General features: G+C 42.2%; 1 protein-coding gene across 2 annotated transcripts in view; it reads right to left on the bottom strand.

The window, feature by feature from the left end:
- ATXN7 (ataxin 7) overlaps positions 1 to 19,122 on the bottom strand; it is a 143,893-nt gene that overhangs the window by 94,028 nt on the left and 30,743 nt on the right. Inside the window, exons 2-4 of one of the 2 annotated variants that reach the window (XM_059390092.1) lie at positions 16,997 to 17,095; positions 2,582 to 2,908; positions 2,288 to 2,356 (exon numbers count right to left, since the gene is read on the bottom strand). In XM_059390092.1, coding sequence (XP_059246075.1) covers positions 2,288 to 2,356; positions 2,582 to 2,897 — 385 coding nt within the window. In that variant the 5' untranslated portion in view covers positions 2,898 to 2,908; positions 16,997 to 17,095. Of the gene's footprint in view, positions 1 to 2,287; positions 2,357 to 2,581; positions 2,909 to 3,297; positions 3,383 to 16,996; positions 17,096 to 19,122 lie in introns of those variants that run through there. The other variant, XM_059390093.1, reaches the window with a different exon arrangement.

Below are 19,122 nucleotides of genomic sequence, written 5' to 3'. Positions count from 1 at the left end.
TTTTTTTTTTTTTTTTTTTTTTTTTTTTAATTTGACAGAGAGAGAGAGCTCAGACCAGGAAAAGGACAGAGAGAGAAGCGGACTCCCCAGTGAGAAAGGAACCTGACATGGGGCTCGATACCAGGACCTTGGGATCATGATGTGAGCCGAAGGCAGTTGCTTAACCGAATGAGCTACCCAGGTGCCCCTGTATTTTCATTTCTTAAACAGTCTAACATGAGCTATTTGTTAGACAAACAGAGCCCACTGCGTGAGTGCTGAATGTTCTCATGCTTGAGTATTAAAATTGTCTCAGAAAATCCTTCAAGTCACAAATGAATCAAGAACTGACTGAATTAAAAACTTCAGTCTCTACTCAAAGCCACCAGGCAGAATTTCAGCCATCCTGGTCCCTTCAGCATCCTGAATGGTTAGAGCACCTTTTAAAAAAACACCACCTTTAAAAATCACTCATCATTTAATAGGCCAGAAGCATACACAACCAAATCTATGATACTGTTTTGCCTTAAGAAGATAGTTGAGAGGTCTTAGATCCTCATGGTGAAAACCTGCTGATGAGTATGTCCCAGCAGAAAATAGTATGACAAAAATTGGGTTCAGGCCACTAAATTTGGTTGGGTCAGTCCAGACCAAGTTGCCCAGTAAAATACTAATAAACTTACTCATCCTCTATTGGGGAATTACCAATAATTAGCACACTGTTTTCACACAGATTTAGAAACTCTTTATGGGAAATGTATCCACACCCAAAGAATAAAAACTAAGAACAAGAGTGGGTCAGGTCCTCTAACACTCTACTCCAACTATTTCCTATGAGAGTTGCCACCTAGTGATTTTAATTTTTTAAGCTCAGGCGGACTGCCAACTCAACACTAAAACCGGACTAACAACTGATTTTTCCTATTGCAACATCGCCAGCAAGTCCTTTGCTTTCCCTCTCTTTCCTTCAAACTCAAACAGCGATTCTCATTTTCAAAATCAACTAATTTGCTCTATAATCTGTTCCAATTGGAAGTCCTCACAGAGCTGCCACTGGTATTACTCTTCCTCGCAGTGCCAAGAGGCCAACAAGAGGCCAGTTCAAAACACCAAAACAGCGAACGTGGGAAAAAAAAAAAAGGCTCTAAAAACAAGAAGTAAATATGGAGACAGTAACAATGGGCCAACTCTGGACTTTAAAACATTCAGCTTGCCGAAGTTCTACCAATTCTTGGGCTCTGGACATTATGCCAAAGTTAATGGCTACACGTGAGGAATGAAATTGCATTGGGGAATATAAACTCAGTATTTTGGATACCAAAACTCATGTAAGGCCTTGTCCTTACTACCACTAAAAGAGCAACTTAAATTGAACCTAAAGTCGACTGGCCTCCAGAAATCCCTTTGGACCGCAGTGTGCCCAGGCACAGGCATTAGATAGCAAAGTTGACTATTTAAATAAAAATAAATCTGAAAAAAAGTCTGACGATTTCTAGATACCAGAGCTTCCATTTAGAAACATACCTTTAGCTACAAGTATTTCCCTAAGTATCAAACAGTTTTATTAAAAACTGACTATAATCAGACTCTGGTTTCACTAACTACGGACACTAAAGGCTTGTTTCACCAAATAAAATTCTGGACTTTTTCCTGCCCTGATCTTGGCAGCTCACACACACATACACACACACACACACACACCCCTCTAGCCAACTGCTCCTCAAGCAGCTCTCACACTCACACTCACATACACACACACACCCTCTGGCTAACTGCTCTTCAGTTGTAATGATCCTCCTGAGGCATCCTAAACTTTGTAGCTTAAATCCCATAGAAATAAGGCCACACAGATAAAGCGTTATCTTTTCTCAAGTTTGAAATCAATTCTGATTGCCAGCAGAAAATTTCTGGTAGCAAAATGTCCTTTCCAAAGCCTCCTAAAGCATGCGTGGAAATGCTTTCAAGGCGAAAAATTTCTTTCTTCACTTGTGTCTCTTGGGAAGAGGGTCAGACCATAAGGATTTGGGTTAAATTCACTGCTGGTCCCCAAACCTTATCACTGAGCAATGCACCTCATGCTGTACCAAGTTAGGCCTAGAAGTGAAGGGTTCCGGGACGCTCCCCGTTACAGGAAGCCCCGCAAACCAGATTTTCCAAACATTCGGCTCTCCCCCTTCTTCCTCCTCAGACAGCAGAATCCTCACTGGGATAAGGAGTGGGTAAGGTGGGATAAAGTCTCCCACCCTGGCGAAGCCCGCTAGAAACTTCCTCAGGGCTTGCAGAAACTCCAATGGGAGGTTGGACTCACCTTCGCGACAGAGCCCCATGACTTCGCGGTTTTTCCCAAACTCCTTGAAACTTTCGTCCAATTCCGTCCCTAGGAGATACACACACACAGGAGGAGGGGAGAGGCAGATCAGTGGCCGGGAGTGTGACGCATGCTGACGCACGCACGGAATAGGTGCGGGCACCTCCGCGTACCCCAACCGAGCGATAGCATCTCTGACCCCCGAGGGGGCGGGTCACAGGGTGGGGGGAGGGGAAAAGGGTCAGAAGATGGGGGACTAAGGGACTTGGGGAAGAGGAGGGCGTGGACACTCACCGTCCTTCCCAGGAAGTTTGGAAGCCTCGACCCACAGATTCCACGACTGTCCCAGCATCGCTTCTGGACTGGGCAGGGGCCTGCGCTCCCCGACGGTCGCCATTGCGGCAGCGGTCGAGGTGGAGGCGGCGCCGGGGCCGCCGTCCTCCGGCCGGAGGCGCCGCGGCGGCGGCGGCGGCTGCCGCTGGGGCTGCGGAGGCTGCTGCTGCTGCTGCTGTTGCTGCTGCTGCCGGGCGGCCGCCGCCACCGCTCCGCCCGCTGCCGCCGCCGCTCGGCGCGGCTCCCCCCTGACGTCATCCACGGCCCGCTCCGACATTCTTTCCGCTCCTACAATGTAACAAAAAAGGGGGAAAAGAGTCGCGCGGGGGCCGCTTTTAAGGAGGCGCCGGGGAGTTCCGGCGGCGTGCGCGGCCCGCAGGCCGGGTGGGGCGCGCTGACAGCGCCCCCCGGCCGCCCAGCCCTCCCAACCCGCCTCCTCCTGGGCCACCCCCCGCCCCGGGCGCAAAGTCCGTGGCCCGGGCTCGCTTTCGCTTTCGACTCCCGCGGCCCCTCGGGGGAGGGGACGAGCCGGCGGCGGCCCGCCACCACGGCGCAGGGTCCCTTGCCTGCCTCTGCCGCCGAGACCCGCACGGAGGCCGGCGCCCGGGGCTGCTCCCGCCACGGCTGCCCGCGGCGGGGAGGCCCGAAGACGCACCCCCAACCCTCGGGCTGCCCACCCTGAGGCCGCTCGCATCCCCGGGCCGGGCCCGGCGGCCCCGCTCCTTCCTTCCGTCCGCGCGTCCGTCCGAGCGGCGGCGCCCGACCGGCTCCCTTAAGCAGAGGCGCCTCCCGCCGCCTCCTCCCCCTCGCCGGTCCCTCCCTCTCAGCTCGCTCCGGCGAAGTTTGCACGTCAAGCCCCCGGAGTGGAGCCAGGGCGAAGTCGGAAACGCAGCCACCTATGGAGAAGCGAGCCGGCCGGCGGGCCCCGAAACACCATCGAGTGTTGTCGCCGTCCGGCCCTCCCGCCAGGGGCTTTGGAGCAGGGGCGCAGGGGTTGGTGCAGGGAGCGCTTCGCTCTCAGTTCGCAGGCGGCCGCGCAGCTGTCAAAAAGCATGAATGGCAAGCCGCCGCCTAATATGTAGGAAACCACGGGCCGGCAAGGAAATGCGGCCCAGGTGCCATCCCAGGTGTCAGCCCGAAGGCTGGTGTTCGCCCGATGCCCACCACTAGAGGTCACGGCGTGCGCCCGGAGAACTTGAACTTCTCATTTAGCAAAGAGACCATAAAATCAGTGTAAGATGAAGAGAGAGAGACGGAAGCGAATCCGTGTACATGTTTTGGAAGCACTATCCGAAATTTTTCTATTTCCCCTTCCACTGCCCCTAGAAGTGGGGCCCCCCGAGTGGGGGGGGGGGCGGATCTTGCCATTTTAAAATCGGACTCATTTTTAATTCGAGTTGTTGGTCCCTCCCTTTTCATGGTTGCCTTTGCTTGGGAGGACGGGAACCCAGGGCTTGGAGAATATACAGCATTCCTAGAAAATGTGTCTAGAAGATAGTGTTTGTCAGGTTTTGTACACTAAATTAAGCAATAGCCCACAAAATTTAGCACCCCTCCCCAACACAAAGGATGCAAAGCTTTTGCTTAAGTGATAGGTATAGATAGCAAAATAAAAGTCTACTTAATAAACTACAGCAAGCGAAGTACTTGAAACAGTAGTAGACCACACCAGGCACCTTTGAGTGCTCTGTTGTTTCAAACTGATGGGAGAATCTGAAGCCTGAGACAGAACAAGGATTTTGATCATGTTTCACATGGCAATAATATCAGAACTCCTAGGCAGATGTGTCATAGTTGTTTGCTTACAGGTGCTTTCTCCAGGTGGGAAGGCAGAAGCTTTCATGTTTTTTATTTTGAATATCTGCTGTGACAGAGGTGGCCAACTTCTCTGCTACAGAAACAAAGTCCAACTTACAGAAACAAAAATAAGAGCAAAAATTAAGAAGGAAATGTTCCTGCAACCTAAATTTAATTCAGGGCTCCTAGAGAGTTTCAGCTGAAATTTTACAAGCTTTAAAAATACACACATACACATATACACTTACACATGCATTTTTTATTTTATAAAGATTTAGAAATAACGGTGTAAAATTTTCCTGGACTGCATGCAAAAGTAAGTTCCAAAAAGTGAAATTATGCATGCTTTCTGTCATTATCTAAGAAGTAGTAAATACAGGGGCCGGTTAGTTAAGTGTCTGACTCTTGATTTTGGCTCAGGTCATGATCTCAGGGTAGTGAGATTAAACCCCTCTTGGGCTCTGTGCTCAGTGTGGAGTCTATTTAAGATTCTCTCTCTCCCGCTCCCTCTGCTTCTCCCCCAATCACACACCCTCTAAATAAATAAATAAATAACATCTTTTTTTTTTTTTTTAATTACCATTAAAAAAAAAAAAAACAACCAAAAATGGTGGAAATTATTGGAAGGATAAAAAATAATTTCTAAGGCTTTAATTTCCTGTATAAGTTACCAGTGAGAAAAATGCATGGGCAAAACATGTAATTAACCCTGTTAGTATCAAGGGTTCCTACTTCTTAATATGGGCCCTCAAAACTGGAAAAGGAAGTCCTCATTGCACTTTCAACTTTTCATTCATTCCAAATCACATTACAGAATCACATAAAAATGTCCAATTTCTGTTTTCCTAGATTAAAGTACACAGTTTATTAATTGCTCTGAATTCTTTAGTTCAATATTTAAGATAAATGAAAATTTGAATTTTAATGTCATTTGGACCTGCCATTTAAAAAAAAAATAAAAAAAGCCTAGGGCCACCCAGCTATACAGATACGAAAGGGAGCTGGCCTTTTGAGTATAGCCCTTCTGATCTCTGAGAGAGCAGTGTGAGAACAAAAATAAGGGGAAGAATGGCAAACATGAAGTACAGACTGACTTCCCCAAGACGTGTCTTGGTTTTCCTCTTTTTACATGTGAAATCCTTCAAGATTCACTAATACAACCTTTAACCAATGGGCTCAACATAGCACTTTATCATACTTCGCCTTCTGTTCTTATTGTTGCTCAATATCTCTTTTTTTTCTTCACAGTTTTTGAGTGGTTTAATAAAGAAAACACAATGCTTTAAGTGAAAAATACTAAGTATCCTCCTAGCACTATGATAGTTATTATGAGAAACTGTGACTAATAACAACTATGAATACTGAGTACCCGCTAGGAGCCAAGCACTGCCCAAGGTACCTTACTGCATTATTGCAACTGATATTCAAAACTGTATAAGGTAGAAGCTGTATTTCTTGCAACTTACAAATAAGGACAACGAAGGAGGGCTCTGGAAGCCAGGTGCTATGAATTTTTCCTGGGTCCACATACTGGCTCTTCTACTTACAAACTGTCATTGGAGCAAATGACCTAACCTGACTTGTCTGAACTTCAGCCTCCTAATATGTAAAATAGAGATAAAGCCAGGATTCTTCTGAGGGAAAGATCCATAGAAAGCACTTGGTACAAAGCTTAAAACAAAATAAACCCTATCATAAGGGTCTAATATCAAACTAAGCAACCCAGATCAATTCTCATCTATGAAATTTATTTGAATTTAAAGTTGAAGATGTGGGTACCAAAAGAATAACAGGCAACTCTGGGCACCTGCCCACCAATGCTATTCTGCTACATACAGCCAATGCATCTTACTACACTCTCTTCACCCATAAGTACATCCTAAATCCTCCCAGACTCTGATATCCATAGTTGGTCTGTGTTTCCCAATAGTTCAACTGAGTCACTGACAAAAGTCAAAACTGGTATCTGACAAAGTACAGTGTTCTGATATGCAAATTTGGGCAACATTTCCAAACTACTGCTTATAAATAAGGCATGGGTCTATAAAGAAAAGTACAGCAGACACTCAAATTTTACCTACCAGGCCATAATAAAAAAACCCGATGACTACTTACCTAAATACCCCTCCTCCATACCCAAATATTTAAAATGAAAATTACCAATACAATTTGTATTCATTTAATGTAATTATTTTAATACAGTAGCATCCTTTGTATGCTATCAATCCGTGTTCCTGCCAGTGTATTGGTGATGTCTTACAGCTCTGAGGATCTTCACTACCCATCCATACAGACAAATGATATGTTTCATAAGGTCTGAGTAATGAGGACTCAATTTTTCAAACACTTCCTGATTGCCTAACACATACCTGGTGCTCAGACCGACACAAGGTAAACACAACACAGTGATTTTGTTGAGGACCTCATAAGAATAAGAAGTAGGGGAAAAAATTTAATTCATCAAAATGCTCTTATGCAAAAGGCTGTCACCACCAATTAGACTGTACGTGGCTTAAGAACTAGGCCGTCAGACGTGAAATGCTGCCAAATTCTGGGCATTTCATCCCTTCCAGAGATGCATTTAAAATATGGCCTTACTTCACCATCCAAATTTAGGGATGTTCCCAGTAGGTGCCAAGGGTAACAAGGTCTCTCTTTACAAAAAGTATTCTTTGCACAGCAGATTCACTTGTAAAATGCTTTGTTCAAAGGCCAAAGGCATCACTAAGTGGAAAAAATAAAAGTTGATCTTTTTCAGTCTTTAAATTCGGTTTAATGTAAAATAGCTGAAACTGTCCAAAAACTTCTAAGATGTAAGACCCCACCACACAACCAGCCATTTTATTTGGAAAGTGAAACAACACAAAACAAAACAAAAAAAATCCCCACAGGTCCCACTACAACATTTTAATAAACTTGAAAACCAGTAACTACAGTATATTTATCTGTGCAAATTACAGGATTGGTAACAGAGATTCTCCATTATCAACCCCAAAGAATTGCAGTTATTTGAGTAACAAGAAACTCAGATCCCCTGAATTAGGAATGTGTTGGTTTTGGTTTCTTTATTTCTCCTAAAATTGGCTGAGCCTTTATTCATATCCTCTCTCCTTCGTCTGACCACACCTCTCTCTCTCTTCCTTTCTTCCCCAGAGCCAGGGCTCTGCTCTCTTCCGCATGTGGGGCTGGCAGGCAAGGACCCTTTAACCATGCTCCCTCTAGTGAAATACTTGCAGCCTGTCATGCATACCTCTACTCCAGCAGGGGGAGAACAGTGGAAGGAGGAAATTGAATTCAGCTCAGTAGCTGGCACTGCTCACAACCAAAGGCAAAATTAGAAATAATAAGGATAGCTGCAGAGGTGGAAACTTAAGGATGATGGGTAGTTACCTTTTTAAAGATTTAACCTCTACGCATATTCATTCTATAAGCTGTGCCAGGTGCCAAGAGATCCAAAATTTTGAGTTCTAAGTTTGCTTTCTTAATCACAAGTGTAAGCTACAGGCGAATTCTCCCAAAGAAACATTCACCAGTAATAGCAAACTGAAGGAAGAGAAAATTTAAAAATACAAAATAATAGGAGCACCAGGGTGGCTTAGTCAGGTTAAAGCATCTGCTGTCAGGTTAAGCGTCTCCCTTCAGCTCAGATCACTGGGATCTTGGGATGAAGCCCTGCACCGGGCTATGCTTCGGACTCCCTGTTAGGAGGGAAGTCAGCTTCTCCCTCTCCCTCTGCAGCCCCCCTGCTTGTGCGCTCTCTCTCTCACTCTCTCACTCTCTCCCAAATAAATAAAATCTTAAAAATAAAAAAATACAAAATACAAATAGTAAGTTTTAACTTTAAATTGAATAAAGACCAAGTGTTCTAGGGACTTAATATTGGCCCATAATTTTAAACTACTGACAAACTTGATTTAAAATCTTCACTTAAAGCCTTTAAGTAGCTAAAAAAGAGAGAGAGAAAGAATAGAAAAATGTTATGGGAAAAAATGGAGAAGTCAGACTAGCATTTAGCTATAAAAAGAAGCTGACTATATAAAGTTCTAGTGCACTGCCTTGGATGCAATAAAATGCAAAGATTAAACACATTGTTAAAAATAATTTCCAAAATCTTTCTACTGATACAGGTTTTACTGACATGACTGTAAATATCACAACCTATGGACCCAGCAGTTAAGAACATGAGTTCTAAAGCCGGTCTGCCCAGGCCGAATCCTTGTGCTACCATATGTGGTGTAATTCTGGGGAAACCATTTAACCTCTCTGTACCTGTTTCCTCATCTATAAAATTAGTAAAACAAGAGTATCTACTTTATGAGGAGAATCAGGAAACCTCACAGTACAAAAGCACCCCGTATGTGTTAGCTATTTTTATTAACACCATGTCTGTCACACAGAAAGTCCCAATTTTAATGGAACCATGCTACTGTGTCAGGTCAGTCTTACAGAATGAAGAATGGTTTTAGTTATGTCAGTCCTCACTCTACCAGTTGTCGGGACTCCCCACTGACCACTGAAGTCAGTAAAAGCTTCTCACCTAGCACTACAGGCCCTCATAAGTTGGATCCATTTCACCACAACCACAGTGCTCCCTCCGGCAGGTACTCTACAGTCCTGCCAAAATAACCAATCTATAGCTTCAAACATGCTCCGCACTCCAGAGCCCTGGCACCCAGGCTTTGTTCATAAAGATCACTCTACTTATCATATTTTGTGTCTGTTGGTTTAAATCCTACTTGCTCAACCAAGGACCTCCTCAAATACCGCTTCTTTAATAAAATCTTCCCCGATTCCTCACACTTAAGCACAAGAGAACTCATCTCCACCTCTAAATCATGGGATTTCATGGATTGAGGTTAAGAATTCATGCTCGAGGGACGCCTGGGTGGCTCAGTAGATTAAGCTGTTGACTTCGGCTCAGCTCATGATCCCAGGGTCCTGGGATCAAGTCCCACATTGGGCTTCTTGCTCAGTGGGGAGACTGCTTCTCTCTCTGCTTCTGTCTGCCACTCTGCCCGCTTGTGCGGTCTCTCTCTCTCTGACAAGTAAATAAATAAAATCTTTTTTTTAAAGATTTTATTTATTTATTTGATAGACAGAGATCACAAGTAGGCAGAGAGGCAGGCAGAGAGAAGAGGAAGCAGGCTCCCTGCTAACAGAGAGCCCGACTTGGGACTCGATCACAGGACCCTGGGATCATGACCCCAGCAGAAGGCAGAGGCTTTAACCCACTGAGCCACCCAGGTGTCCCTAAATAAATAAAATCTTTTAAAAAAAAAAAAAGTTCATGCTCAAAATCAAGGTGGCAAAGAGATATATGCTTAGTCTTCCCAGGGTCAAACGTTTGCATTCCCAACATAAGGGTGTTACTGGGAGTTTAGAATGTACCTACCCACGAACCTGGGATGTGCGGTGGCCAGTTCCCACAGTTAGTCAGCAAAATGCTTTAAGGCTGAACTCTAGGACTAACAGTGCAGGTGCGTCAGTGCAAAGGGAAGGAACAACACATCTTCTTCCTTCTTTCCTCAGCAAAGTTCTAGCTCTGAGCAAAGTCCTAGATTCCACAAATTCAACCCCCCTGACTTTTCCCCATTCTTTGTGATCCTGTAGCCATCTGGGTTTGTACTGCTTCCCAAAGGACAGACTGTTCCACAAAGGCTTTCATCCCCTGTCCACCACCAAAATAAAACCTTCCTTTTCTTAGCAAACATAGATGGCATGCAGATTTAACTATTTTTCATTAAACATGTGAATGAATGAATACTGTTTTCTGTCTTCAACCCCTAATCCTAACACATATTCTCTCATACAGAAGGGAGACCTTAACCCCAAAGACTTTATAGATGTGGTGGTCCCTAAACCTGTCTTCCTAGAAACACACCATTACTGCATCCCCATGGCCATTCTGATTTTAAATGCTACAATCTATGAAAGAAGGCAAAGTTTCTGACATTTTAACCTCTTTAACCTTTTATGGATCAATGTAAAAATCTTGAGGACTCTTCTCCACCTTCTACCACAATCTCCTCCCCACCAAACTGCTCCAAGTAAAGGAACTTCAGCAGAGGCAGAACAGAATTGAAACAAAATTGCTACTGTTGAGTCTACCATTGCTACTTTCCAGAACCTCTTGCCTCTCTCCACTTCAGAAAACAGGTATTTTCACAAAGCATTAGGATTTTTCCAAATAGTTTCTGTGGGGGAGTGGCAGCAGAGGACAGCAATCATATGTAAGTGGTTAGTAAGCTAGAATCTGACTTATCAGGTAACTTCTTAAAAACAGAGCCAAATAGATAAATGGGATTTCACCAAAACCATCAAACCTTTGGGCTTTAAAGGACACCTTCAGGAAAATAAAAAGACAACCTACAGGGAGAAAATTTTTGCAAACTGTGTATTCTAATGAGAGACTTGTATCTGGAACGTATAAAGAATTCTTATAATCCACAAACAGGGGGAGGCAAATAACCTAATTTTTAAAACTGGCAAAGGATTTCAATAGACGTTTGTCCAAAAAGATAACACAAATAACCAACAGCAAAGGAAAAGATATCCAATATCATTTTTCATTTCAGAAATACATACATGGGTGAAATAGGAAGCTCAGTGAGTTAAGCGTCTGCCTTCGGCACAGGTCATGATCCTAGAGTCCTGGATCAAGCCCTACTTCAGGCTCCCTGCTCAGAGAGGAGCTTGCTTCTCCCTCTCCCCCTACCTGCTTTTCCCCTGCTTGTGCACATGCTCCCTCTCTCTGTCATATGAATAAAATCTTTAAAAAAAGAGAGAAATCCATATAAAATCCACAAGAGTTACTGATTCCCACCCACTAGGTTGTCTATTATCAAAACAAAACAGAAAATAATAAGTCTTGGCAAAGATGTAGAAAAATTGGAATTCTTGTATATTGCTGGTAGGAATGTAAAATGATACAACCCCTGTGGAAAAGTCTGGCAGTCCTTCCAAAGGTTAAACACAGATTTGCAATAAGATCCTATAATTCTACTTCTAGATATATACTCAAAAGATTTGAAAGCAAGGACTCAAACACAGATTTGTACACCAATATTCATAACAGCATTACTTACAACTAAAAGGTAGAAGCAATCTAAGTGTCCATCAACTGATGGAGGAATAAAATTGTGCATATCCATACAATGGACTATTATTCAGCCACTAAAAGGAGTAAAGTACTAATACATGCTACGACATAGATAAGCCTGAAAAACAAGCTAAGGAAAAGAAGCCTGACACAAAAGGCCACATATTATATGATTTCATTTCTATAAAATATCCAGAATAAGCAAATCTCTACACACAGAAAACAAACAGGTGGCTTTCAGGCCCGAGGGGAGGGGAAAATGAGGAGTTACTACTTGATGCAAATAGGGTCCTCCTTTGGGAGTAATGAAAATGTTTAGACCTATATGGAGGGGACAGTTATACAACACCATGAATACATTAAAGATTATTAAATGGGTAAATCTGTGGTATTTGAATTATATTTCAATTTTTTTTTAAGCCAACATTAAACTTGGAAAATTTCACACAGAATTCCAGATTGACTTCTGAAAAATCTCTATGATCTCACACCATTGGCCACAAGGTCCCTCAGGACAAACATCAGTGGGAGTGAGACATGTCCTGGAGTCTATCTCTGCCACTGCCTAACTCTGGACCTTAACAGGACAGGCTTTGTCTCTGCCTCAGTTAGCTTTTCTATAAAAGGAGGACCATAACAATATCTATACCTCATCTATGCAGTATCATAACAGTATTCTACCTTATCAACTTGTTACAAGGAGTCAACTATGTAATATGCTTAGAATAGCACTTGTCGCATAGTAAGTACTCATTAAGTGTTAGCTAATTTTATATTTTATACTTTATAATCCTCATCCTCTGTAATGGAGGTAAATCGCATTTGCTTTTCATTTTTTGTTTGTTTTTACAAATGAAAGTATAGCATATAATGTAGCAGTCCCAAAGAAAGAAGTAGAAAGACAGCCAAGGTAAAATTTTTTAAAAGCAAATTGCAAGGGGACACCTGGGTGGCTCAGTGGGTTAGGCCTCTACCTTAGGCTCAGGTCATGGTCCCACCGTCCTGGGATCAAGACCCGCATCAGGCTCTCTGCTCGGCGGGGAGCCTGCTTCCTTCTCTCTCTGCCTGCCTCTCTGCCTACTTGTGATCTCTGCCAAATAAATAAATAAAATCTTAAAAAAAAAAAAAAAAGCAACTTGCAAAGTACTTGCATAATACATGCCTATTTTTGTGAAACAGTAATAATGATGAGGATGACAAGTCTATGCATAGGAAACAGTCTAGATAATTCTGGACTTATGGAAAACTGGAAGTGAAAGAATGTAATTAAAGGGACTTTTATTAACATACATATTTATATAATGTTGCAATTCTTCCAGCTTTATTGGAATATAAGTGAAATATAACATTATGAAAGTTGAAGATGTGCAAATTTTGATACACCTACTAAAAATGATTACCACAGTAAGGTTAAATGACACATCCCATCTCCTCATATAGTTACTTAAATTTTTTTTTAACAACCTTTTCTAAAACCAGGAACTATAATATGGGTATTTTTTTTTTTTTAGGAGAACCCCTAAATTCATTTTGTTTGAAGCCTTTGTATGATTGTCACAAAATTTTACCAAGTAAATAGCAGTTATCACAGATTGGTAAGACCAGAAGCCATTTACTTTGCTTTGAAACACAGAAGCGGGGATTCCCAAAACACCAACCTCTCTTTAGTCCCATTCTTTCTCATGGAATACATGCTGTTATACTTTACAGCCTCCAGCAGAAGAGATTCTAGCAGGCAACACCTTTCAGTACCTGGCCCAACATCCTTTTTCCAGCTTTACCATCCATCAGTCCCCCTTACAAAGATTCCACTTGAGCTACACAGAACCTAAAATACACATCTCTCAAATGTTTTTCTGTATGCCATTCTTCCCCCCCCCCCCCCCGCCGGCCCGACTGAGGTAAAATTCACATAACATAAAATTCACAATTCTAACCACTTTAAAGTATACTACGTGGTATTTAGTACATACACAGCATGCTACAACCATCATCACTATGTGGTTCCAGAACATTTTTACAACCCCAAAAGGAAAGCCTGTACCCATTAAGCAGTCAATCCCCATCTCCTATCCCTCCCCAACATCTGTTTTGTCTCAATAGATTTGCCTATATTAGATATTTCACATAATTAAAACCACACAATATGGGGCCTTTTGTGTCTGGTGTCTTTTCAGTTAGCATAATGTTTTCAAGGTTCATCCATGTTGGAGCACATATCTGTAATTTATTCCTCTTTACGGCTAAATAATATCCCATTGTGCGGAGGTACCACAATTTATCTGTTCATCAGTGACGGGCATTGGGCTTGTAGCTACCTTTTGGCTATTTCTGCATGCCATTACCTTTCCCTTCCTTCACTTTCACCTCCTAAACAAAGTCAAGCTTTCATGTGAGTTTCAAATTAACTCTTACCCTCCCCAGTTTAGCCTGTCCCAAAGTTCTCAACCTCTGAATTCCTTCTCCACTTCCATAGGTGAGGGAGCAAACTGTCACCAGATGGCAGAATCTCAAAGGCTTATTTAGGTTTACTCAAACTGTTTTTCTTAAATTAGTTGCTAACATTAAAAAACTCAGGGAAAATAACTAAAGTTGAGTTCAGGTCCCTTAAAAATCTGCCTGGCTGATTCCAATAACCATAGCTGACCTGGTTTTTACCCTTGCCCCTTACAGCCTATCTCAATATAGCTGCCACAGCACTTCTATTAAAAAAGTCACAGTGGTGCCTGGGTGGCTCTGTCAGTTGAGCATCTGCCTTGGGCTCAGGTCATGATCCTCAGGAGGTCTGGGTCCTGGGATTGAGCCCCACATCCAGCTCCTTGTTTTCCTCTTCCTTTGCCTGCCACACCCTGTAAGCATGTGTGTGCTCTACCTCTCTGTCAAATAAACAAACAAAATCTTAAAAAAGAAAGAAAGAAAGAAAGAAAGAAAGAAAGAAAGAAAGAAAGAAAGAAAAAACAGAAGTCAGATCAAGTCATTCTTCTACTCAAAATCTTCCAGTGGCATCCCACTCCTCCCAGAATAAAAGGGTCGAGGGATGGCCTTTTAAGGCTGTACTCACTGGTCTTGTACCTATCTGATCTTATTTCCTACCATTCTCTTGCCTGCTCAAGCAGCTCTGACTCTCACCTTTCTCAGAAGGCTCAGGCAGACTCCTGCTTTAGGCCTTTGCATGTAACAACGTTCGCTCCTTCATCTTTAATGCACAGATCTCACCTTCTCAAAAAACCTACCCTGACCACCCTTATTTAACGCTAAAACTCCCCTCATCAGCACACATGATTCTCATTATCCTGACCTGCTTTTTCTAGCCAATTCTCATCATCTAGTATAATGTATTTACTTACTAGATTTTCTATGATCTGTTTCTTTCCATGAAAAAGTAGGTGGCACAATGGCAGGGACTTTTGTCCCTCTGCTTTGCTAATTAATCCCCAATGCCCAGAGAGCACAGCATGACATAGGTAGGCACTCAAACATTTACTGAATGGGTACTGGGCCTATAATCAGTTGGCATGAAAAGGGGCTGCCCTTCAGACTGGTCATAAATTTGACAGTTTCTCACAGTGCTACCTGGCCCATTTCAGTACTCTACCTGTCTGGACTTGAGTTCGTCACACTTCTTGCAGACTTGAGTTTGTTATGCTTCCTCCTTTCCTTCCCCTTGTCATTGACCTTCTGGTATCAAATTAATCTTTCTGTCTGAACACTATTCAAAAAAGAATAAGTCATGGGGCGCCTGGGTGGCTCAGTGGGTTAAGCCTCTGCCTTCGGCTCAGATCATGATCTCAGGGTCCTGGGATCAAGTCCCGCATCGGGTTCTCTGCTTGGCAGGGAACTGCTTCCTCCTCTCTCTCTCTCTCTCTGCCTGCCACTCTGCCCACTTGTGATCTCTGTCAAATAAATAAACAAAATCTTAAAAAAAAGTCATAACTGTAACCTGTGAAAACCACCTCCTATTCTCTTTTCCTCTTCAAGGACAATCCCTCTGCTCGCAGTTCTAGAAGCTCAGTTGAACAACTACAGACTAAAGAGCTCCTTTAGCATTTCTGTCAAATGTGTTTTCTCTCTACCTCCCTACCTCCCCTCTACCACCACCCTCACCCCCCCCTCCCTGACCACTGTTGCTCACCACCATCTAAGAAACCACTGGTGCTTTCCAGATATTCCACAATGAATGCCATCCTTTGTGATGACTTTGATGATCCCTGAAGGATACCTCTGAAATGCTGGCCTTTCAGCTTTAGGTCAGAAAATTTTAGGTGCCCCTTTTGAGGGCAGAGACTTCAGAGCCATCCTGTCACATGCTCCAAGCACCTAAACAGAACTGCTACATTCTCCCTGAAGCTCCTGTTTCTGTTTGTAAAGTTATCTTTGAGGATGAGTTATTCATGTTGTTCAAAATGTTTCCATCTTTGCTACAGTTGCTTCAGCCTAACTGAAGCACTGCATTTGTTGCCTAAATACACAAGTTGATCAATTTCAGAAGCTGAATGGCCTTTGGTCCTCCCTGTTTGGCTCATGCTCAGTTTTATCCCTCAGTGACTCATCTTACATTGCATCTTAAGCTCTAGCTCCCTCATTCCTCTCAGGAGTAGATAGGAAAATGGATTTTTTGTTTTAATAAAAATTCCTCCAGGACTTTTTCCTCTTTTTCATAGTATGTGAAACTTACCACCCTCCTCCCCTAATATTAAATGCACAAAGGCAAATACGTAGTGAGAAACTCAATTAATAGTGACTGTTATTGGGGTGCCTGGGTTGCTCAGTGGGTTAAGCCTCTGCTTTTGGCTGAGGTCATGATCTCAGGGTCCTGGGATTGAGCCCCGCATCGGGCTCTCTGCTCAACGGGGAGCTTGCTTCCCCCTCTCTCTCTGCCTGCCTCTCTGCCTACTTGTGATCTCTGTCAAATAAATAAAATAAAATCTTTAAAAAGAAAATAGTGACTATTATTTTTGTAGTGATCTGGGACTGCCCATGAGCACACAGCGCCTGGCAGTCTAGGCAAAGGCTCTGGGCCCAGAGCGTGTGTCTGAAGAACTCCTGCTTCTTTTAAAATTCGCTTAGGATCTTCCCTGCTCTGAGCAGCTGGGTCAACATTGTTTGAAGAGAGAAGAAAACAGGAGTGAGGGAAAGTGGAACTGAACAGAAACATAAGAGCACATCTTTGAACCAATTCCTAGGAAAAGGTGGAGAGAGATGGACAGTGGGAGATGGTCCTATCTCCGAAGTCTTCCTACAGTGTTAATAAGTTGGGGATGGTCATTTAGCACACTTTTTCTTTTGACACACAGCAAATAATACTGTACTCTTAAATTCAGTGTCATTTCCTATTACAAGATCATATTCAGGGTTATACTGGAGATCTTACTCAGATACCCTGAGTTTTAAAAATTATCATCCTTTGGTAAAAATCTAACTCTGTTATAATCAGAAGCATTGCATTTATTCGGCTGTGCTATGTTGGGACAGCCAGTTACCTTTTCTTTGGAGGGCAGGCCAAAAATTCTGATTGATTCACCAGTGGATCTTCATCTGCTGTGATTGTGGAAGCTCTTTCTTCTTAATTCTGTTTAGATCTACAAAAAGAGAAAAGGAAAAAAAGGATGAAACAATGGATAAAGCTAGTCAGGAATCTATAATCTGATTTGCTGCCAGATGTTCTGAAATTATTATAACTCTCTTGAAATGTCGAAGTGTTAAAATTAGAGGCACTTTACCAATTTTCTAACAAATGCAATTCATTTTTTTTTCTTTTTACAGTGAATTTAACTGGCTATATTTACAATAACCTAAGAACAAATGACTATTCAATGTGTACATAGAGGCAGCCTCCTGGGGCTTAAAATCATTGTGTGTAATTTGCCACTAATGACTTTTCACTTAATTTTTGAAATGGTTATTCAGAGAGCCTGCTCCTATGAAACCTGTCAGTATCACAAATTTAAAACACACACTGAATGAGATTATTAATTGGAGAGCTCACTCAGTCCTTTATTATTCAGCAATTCAGAAAAGTAATTCATAACACTACAAATAGAAAACAAAAACTCAATTAAGCCATCCTCCTAAAAAGCACAAGGGAATTATGTGTTCCACCATGCACATATTTCCATAGATATGCGTACATATATATTGCAAGTAGAATGTGGTTACTATTAAAATTAACTCGGAGAAGAGCACTGAGTTAAGAAGTCAAGGGACTGGAGGTTAACAAACCAGAGTTAGAAATTAAGCCAGTTTTCAAGTCAGACAAGCAGCACAAGAGAAAACAGCAAATACAAATAATAACACAGCTTCAAAGCAGATGCTCTCAGGGTGTAAAGCATAAGGCAAGCTGATTTCATATGAAAAATTCACTATTAACATACTTCTCTTCCTATAATCCTCAAAAGCTATATACCAAGGCTAGATGGCAAGAAGATTGTTTTGCTTAACTTCCACTCTAAGAGAGTAAGCCAAAATTTTCTATGGTCTGAGAAAAAGTCAGGAGCTGAAATTCTATACCATGTTTTGAACATTTATTCATAATTATCTTTACTGGCTCTTTAAGTTATCCTGGGCCATATCCTTTCCCTCTTCCTTTTAAAAACAGTTTCAGTTTCATCCATCCACAAAATGTTATTCAGTAATGTAAGCATTCATAATCATCCCTCCAATTGTTATAAGCCAGTTGTTTGTCTTCCTTGGATTTCTAATTCCTTCCTAGTCTCCTATCTTTTAGAATTTTTCTCTTATTTCCATTTTAGTGTTCTTTTTCTGCCTTATTTCCAATAAAAGCCACTATCTTGCTTAACATGTCTGTCCTGAGCCAAAATTCATTTCTCTGCATCTTAAATACTTTACAGCTATGCAAAATCACTCAAAGGAAGCTACAAATTACCAGGATAGAGACAGCCAATAAAGATGTTATGTTAGAGATAACCATTCGGCCCACTGACAGTGATTCCTTCAGAGTAGACTAGAGGTGGAACAACACTGGCATCAGATTAAACTCTGTGCTTGCTAGCATGAATTCACTGGGTCAAGCTTTTTTTCCATTTTCCATCAGGATACTCCAGCCATATCCCCAAAGTGCCCAAGGAAGTCATCAGATTTTGGGTGCCATGAAATCGTCCCCAAGACAGCATTTACCTTTAAAAGAATTCACCATTTACTAGCCTGCATGCCTCAAAAATGCTTTAAAGGAAATTCTATTCTTAGAGGAAAAAAGGTAGTGGCAGTTACTAAAAATAAGCATTTAAAAATAGCAAGTTCTCTTAGAACAGGGGGCAGAAAGGCAATTACCCTATGTTTGTATATGTTCTTTTTTATCTTCACAAGAACATTGTACTCAAAAGAGCTCTTGTTATGGTCCCCATTTTACTAGAAAGGAAACAAACTGAGAGAGATCATAATTTGCTCAAGATTGCCCAATAAATAAATGGTTTGGAATTGGAACTAGAGGGAGGCTTTTGATGTTATTTAGCTCCCTTGTATACCAAACTGCCTAAACAGTGACTTAATTTTGTTTTGCAAAGACAAAGATATATTGTTTAAAAGGTAGACTGTAAAGCATTTTCTAAGAATAGGAAAAACTGGACAGATTTTATTCATTTACCAGCTA

The sequence above is a fragment of the Mustela nigripes genome, chromosome 2, assembly GCF_022355385.1.
Source record: "Mustela nigripes isolate SB6536 chromosome 2, MUSNIG.SB6536, whole genome shotgun sequence".
NCBI classification, from domain to species: domain Eukaryota; kingdom Metazoa; phylum Chordata; class Mammalia; order Carnivora; family Mustelidae; genus Mustela; species Mustela nigripes.
The sequence above is the reverse complement of the archived record's forward strand: the minus strand, read 5'-3'. Positions and strand labels throughout refer to the sequence as shown.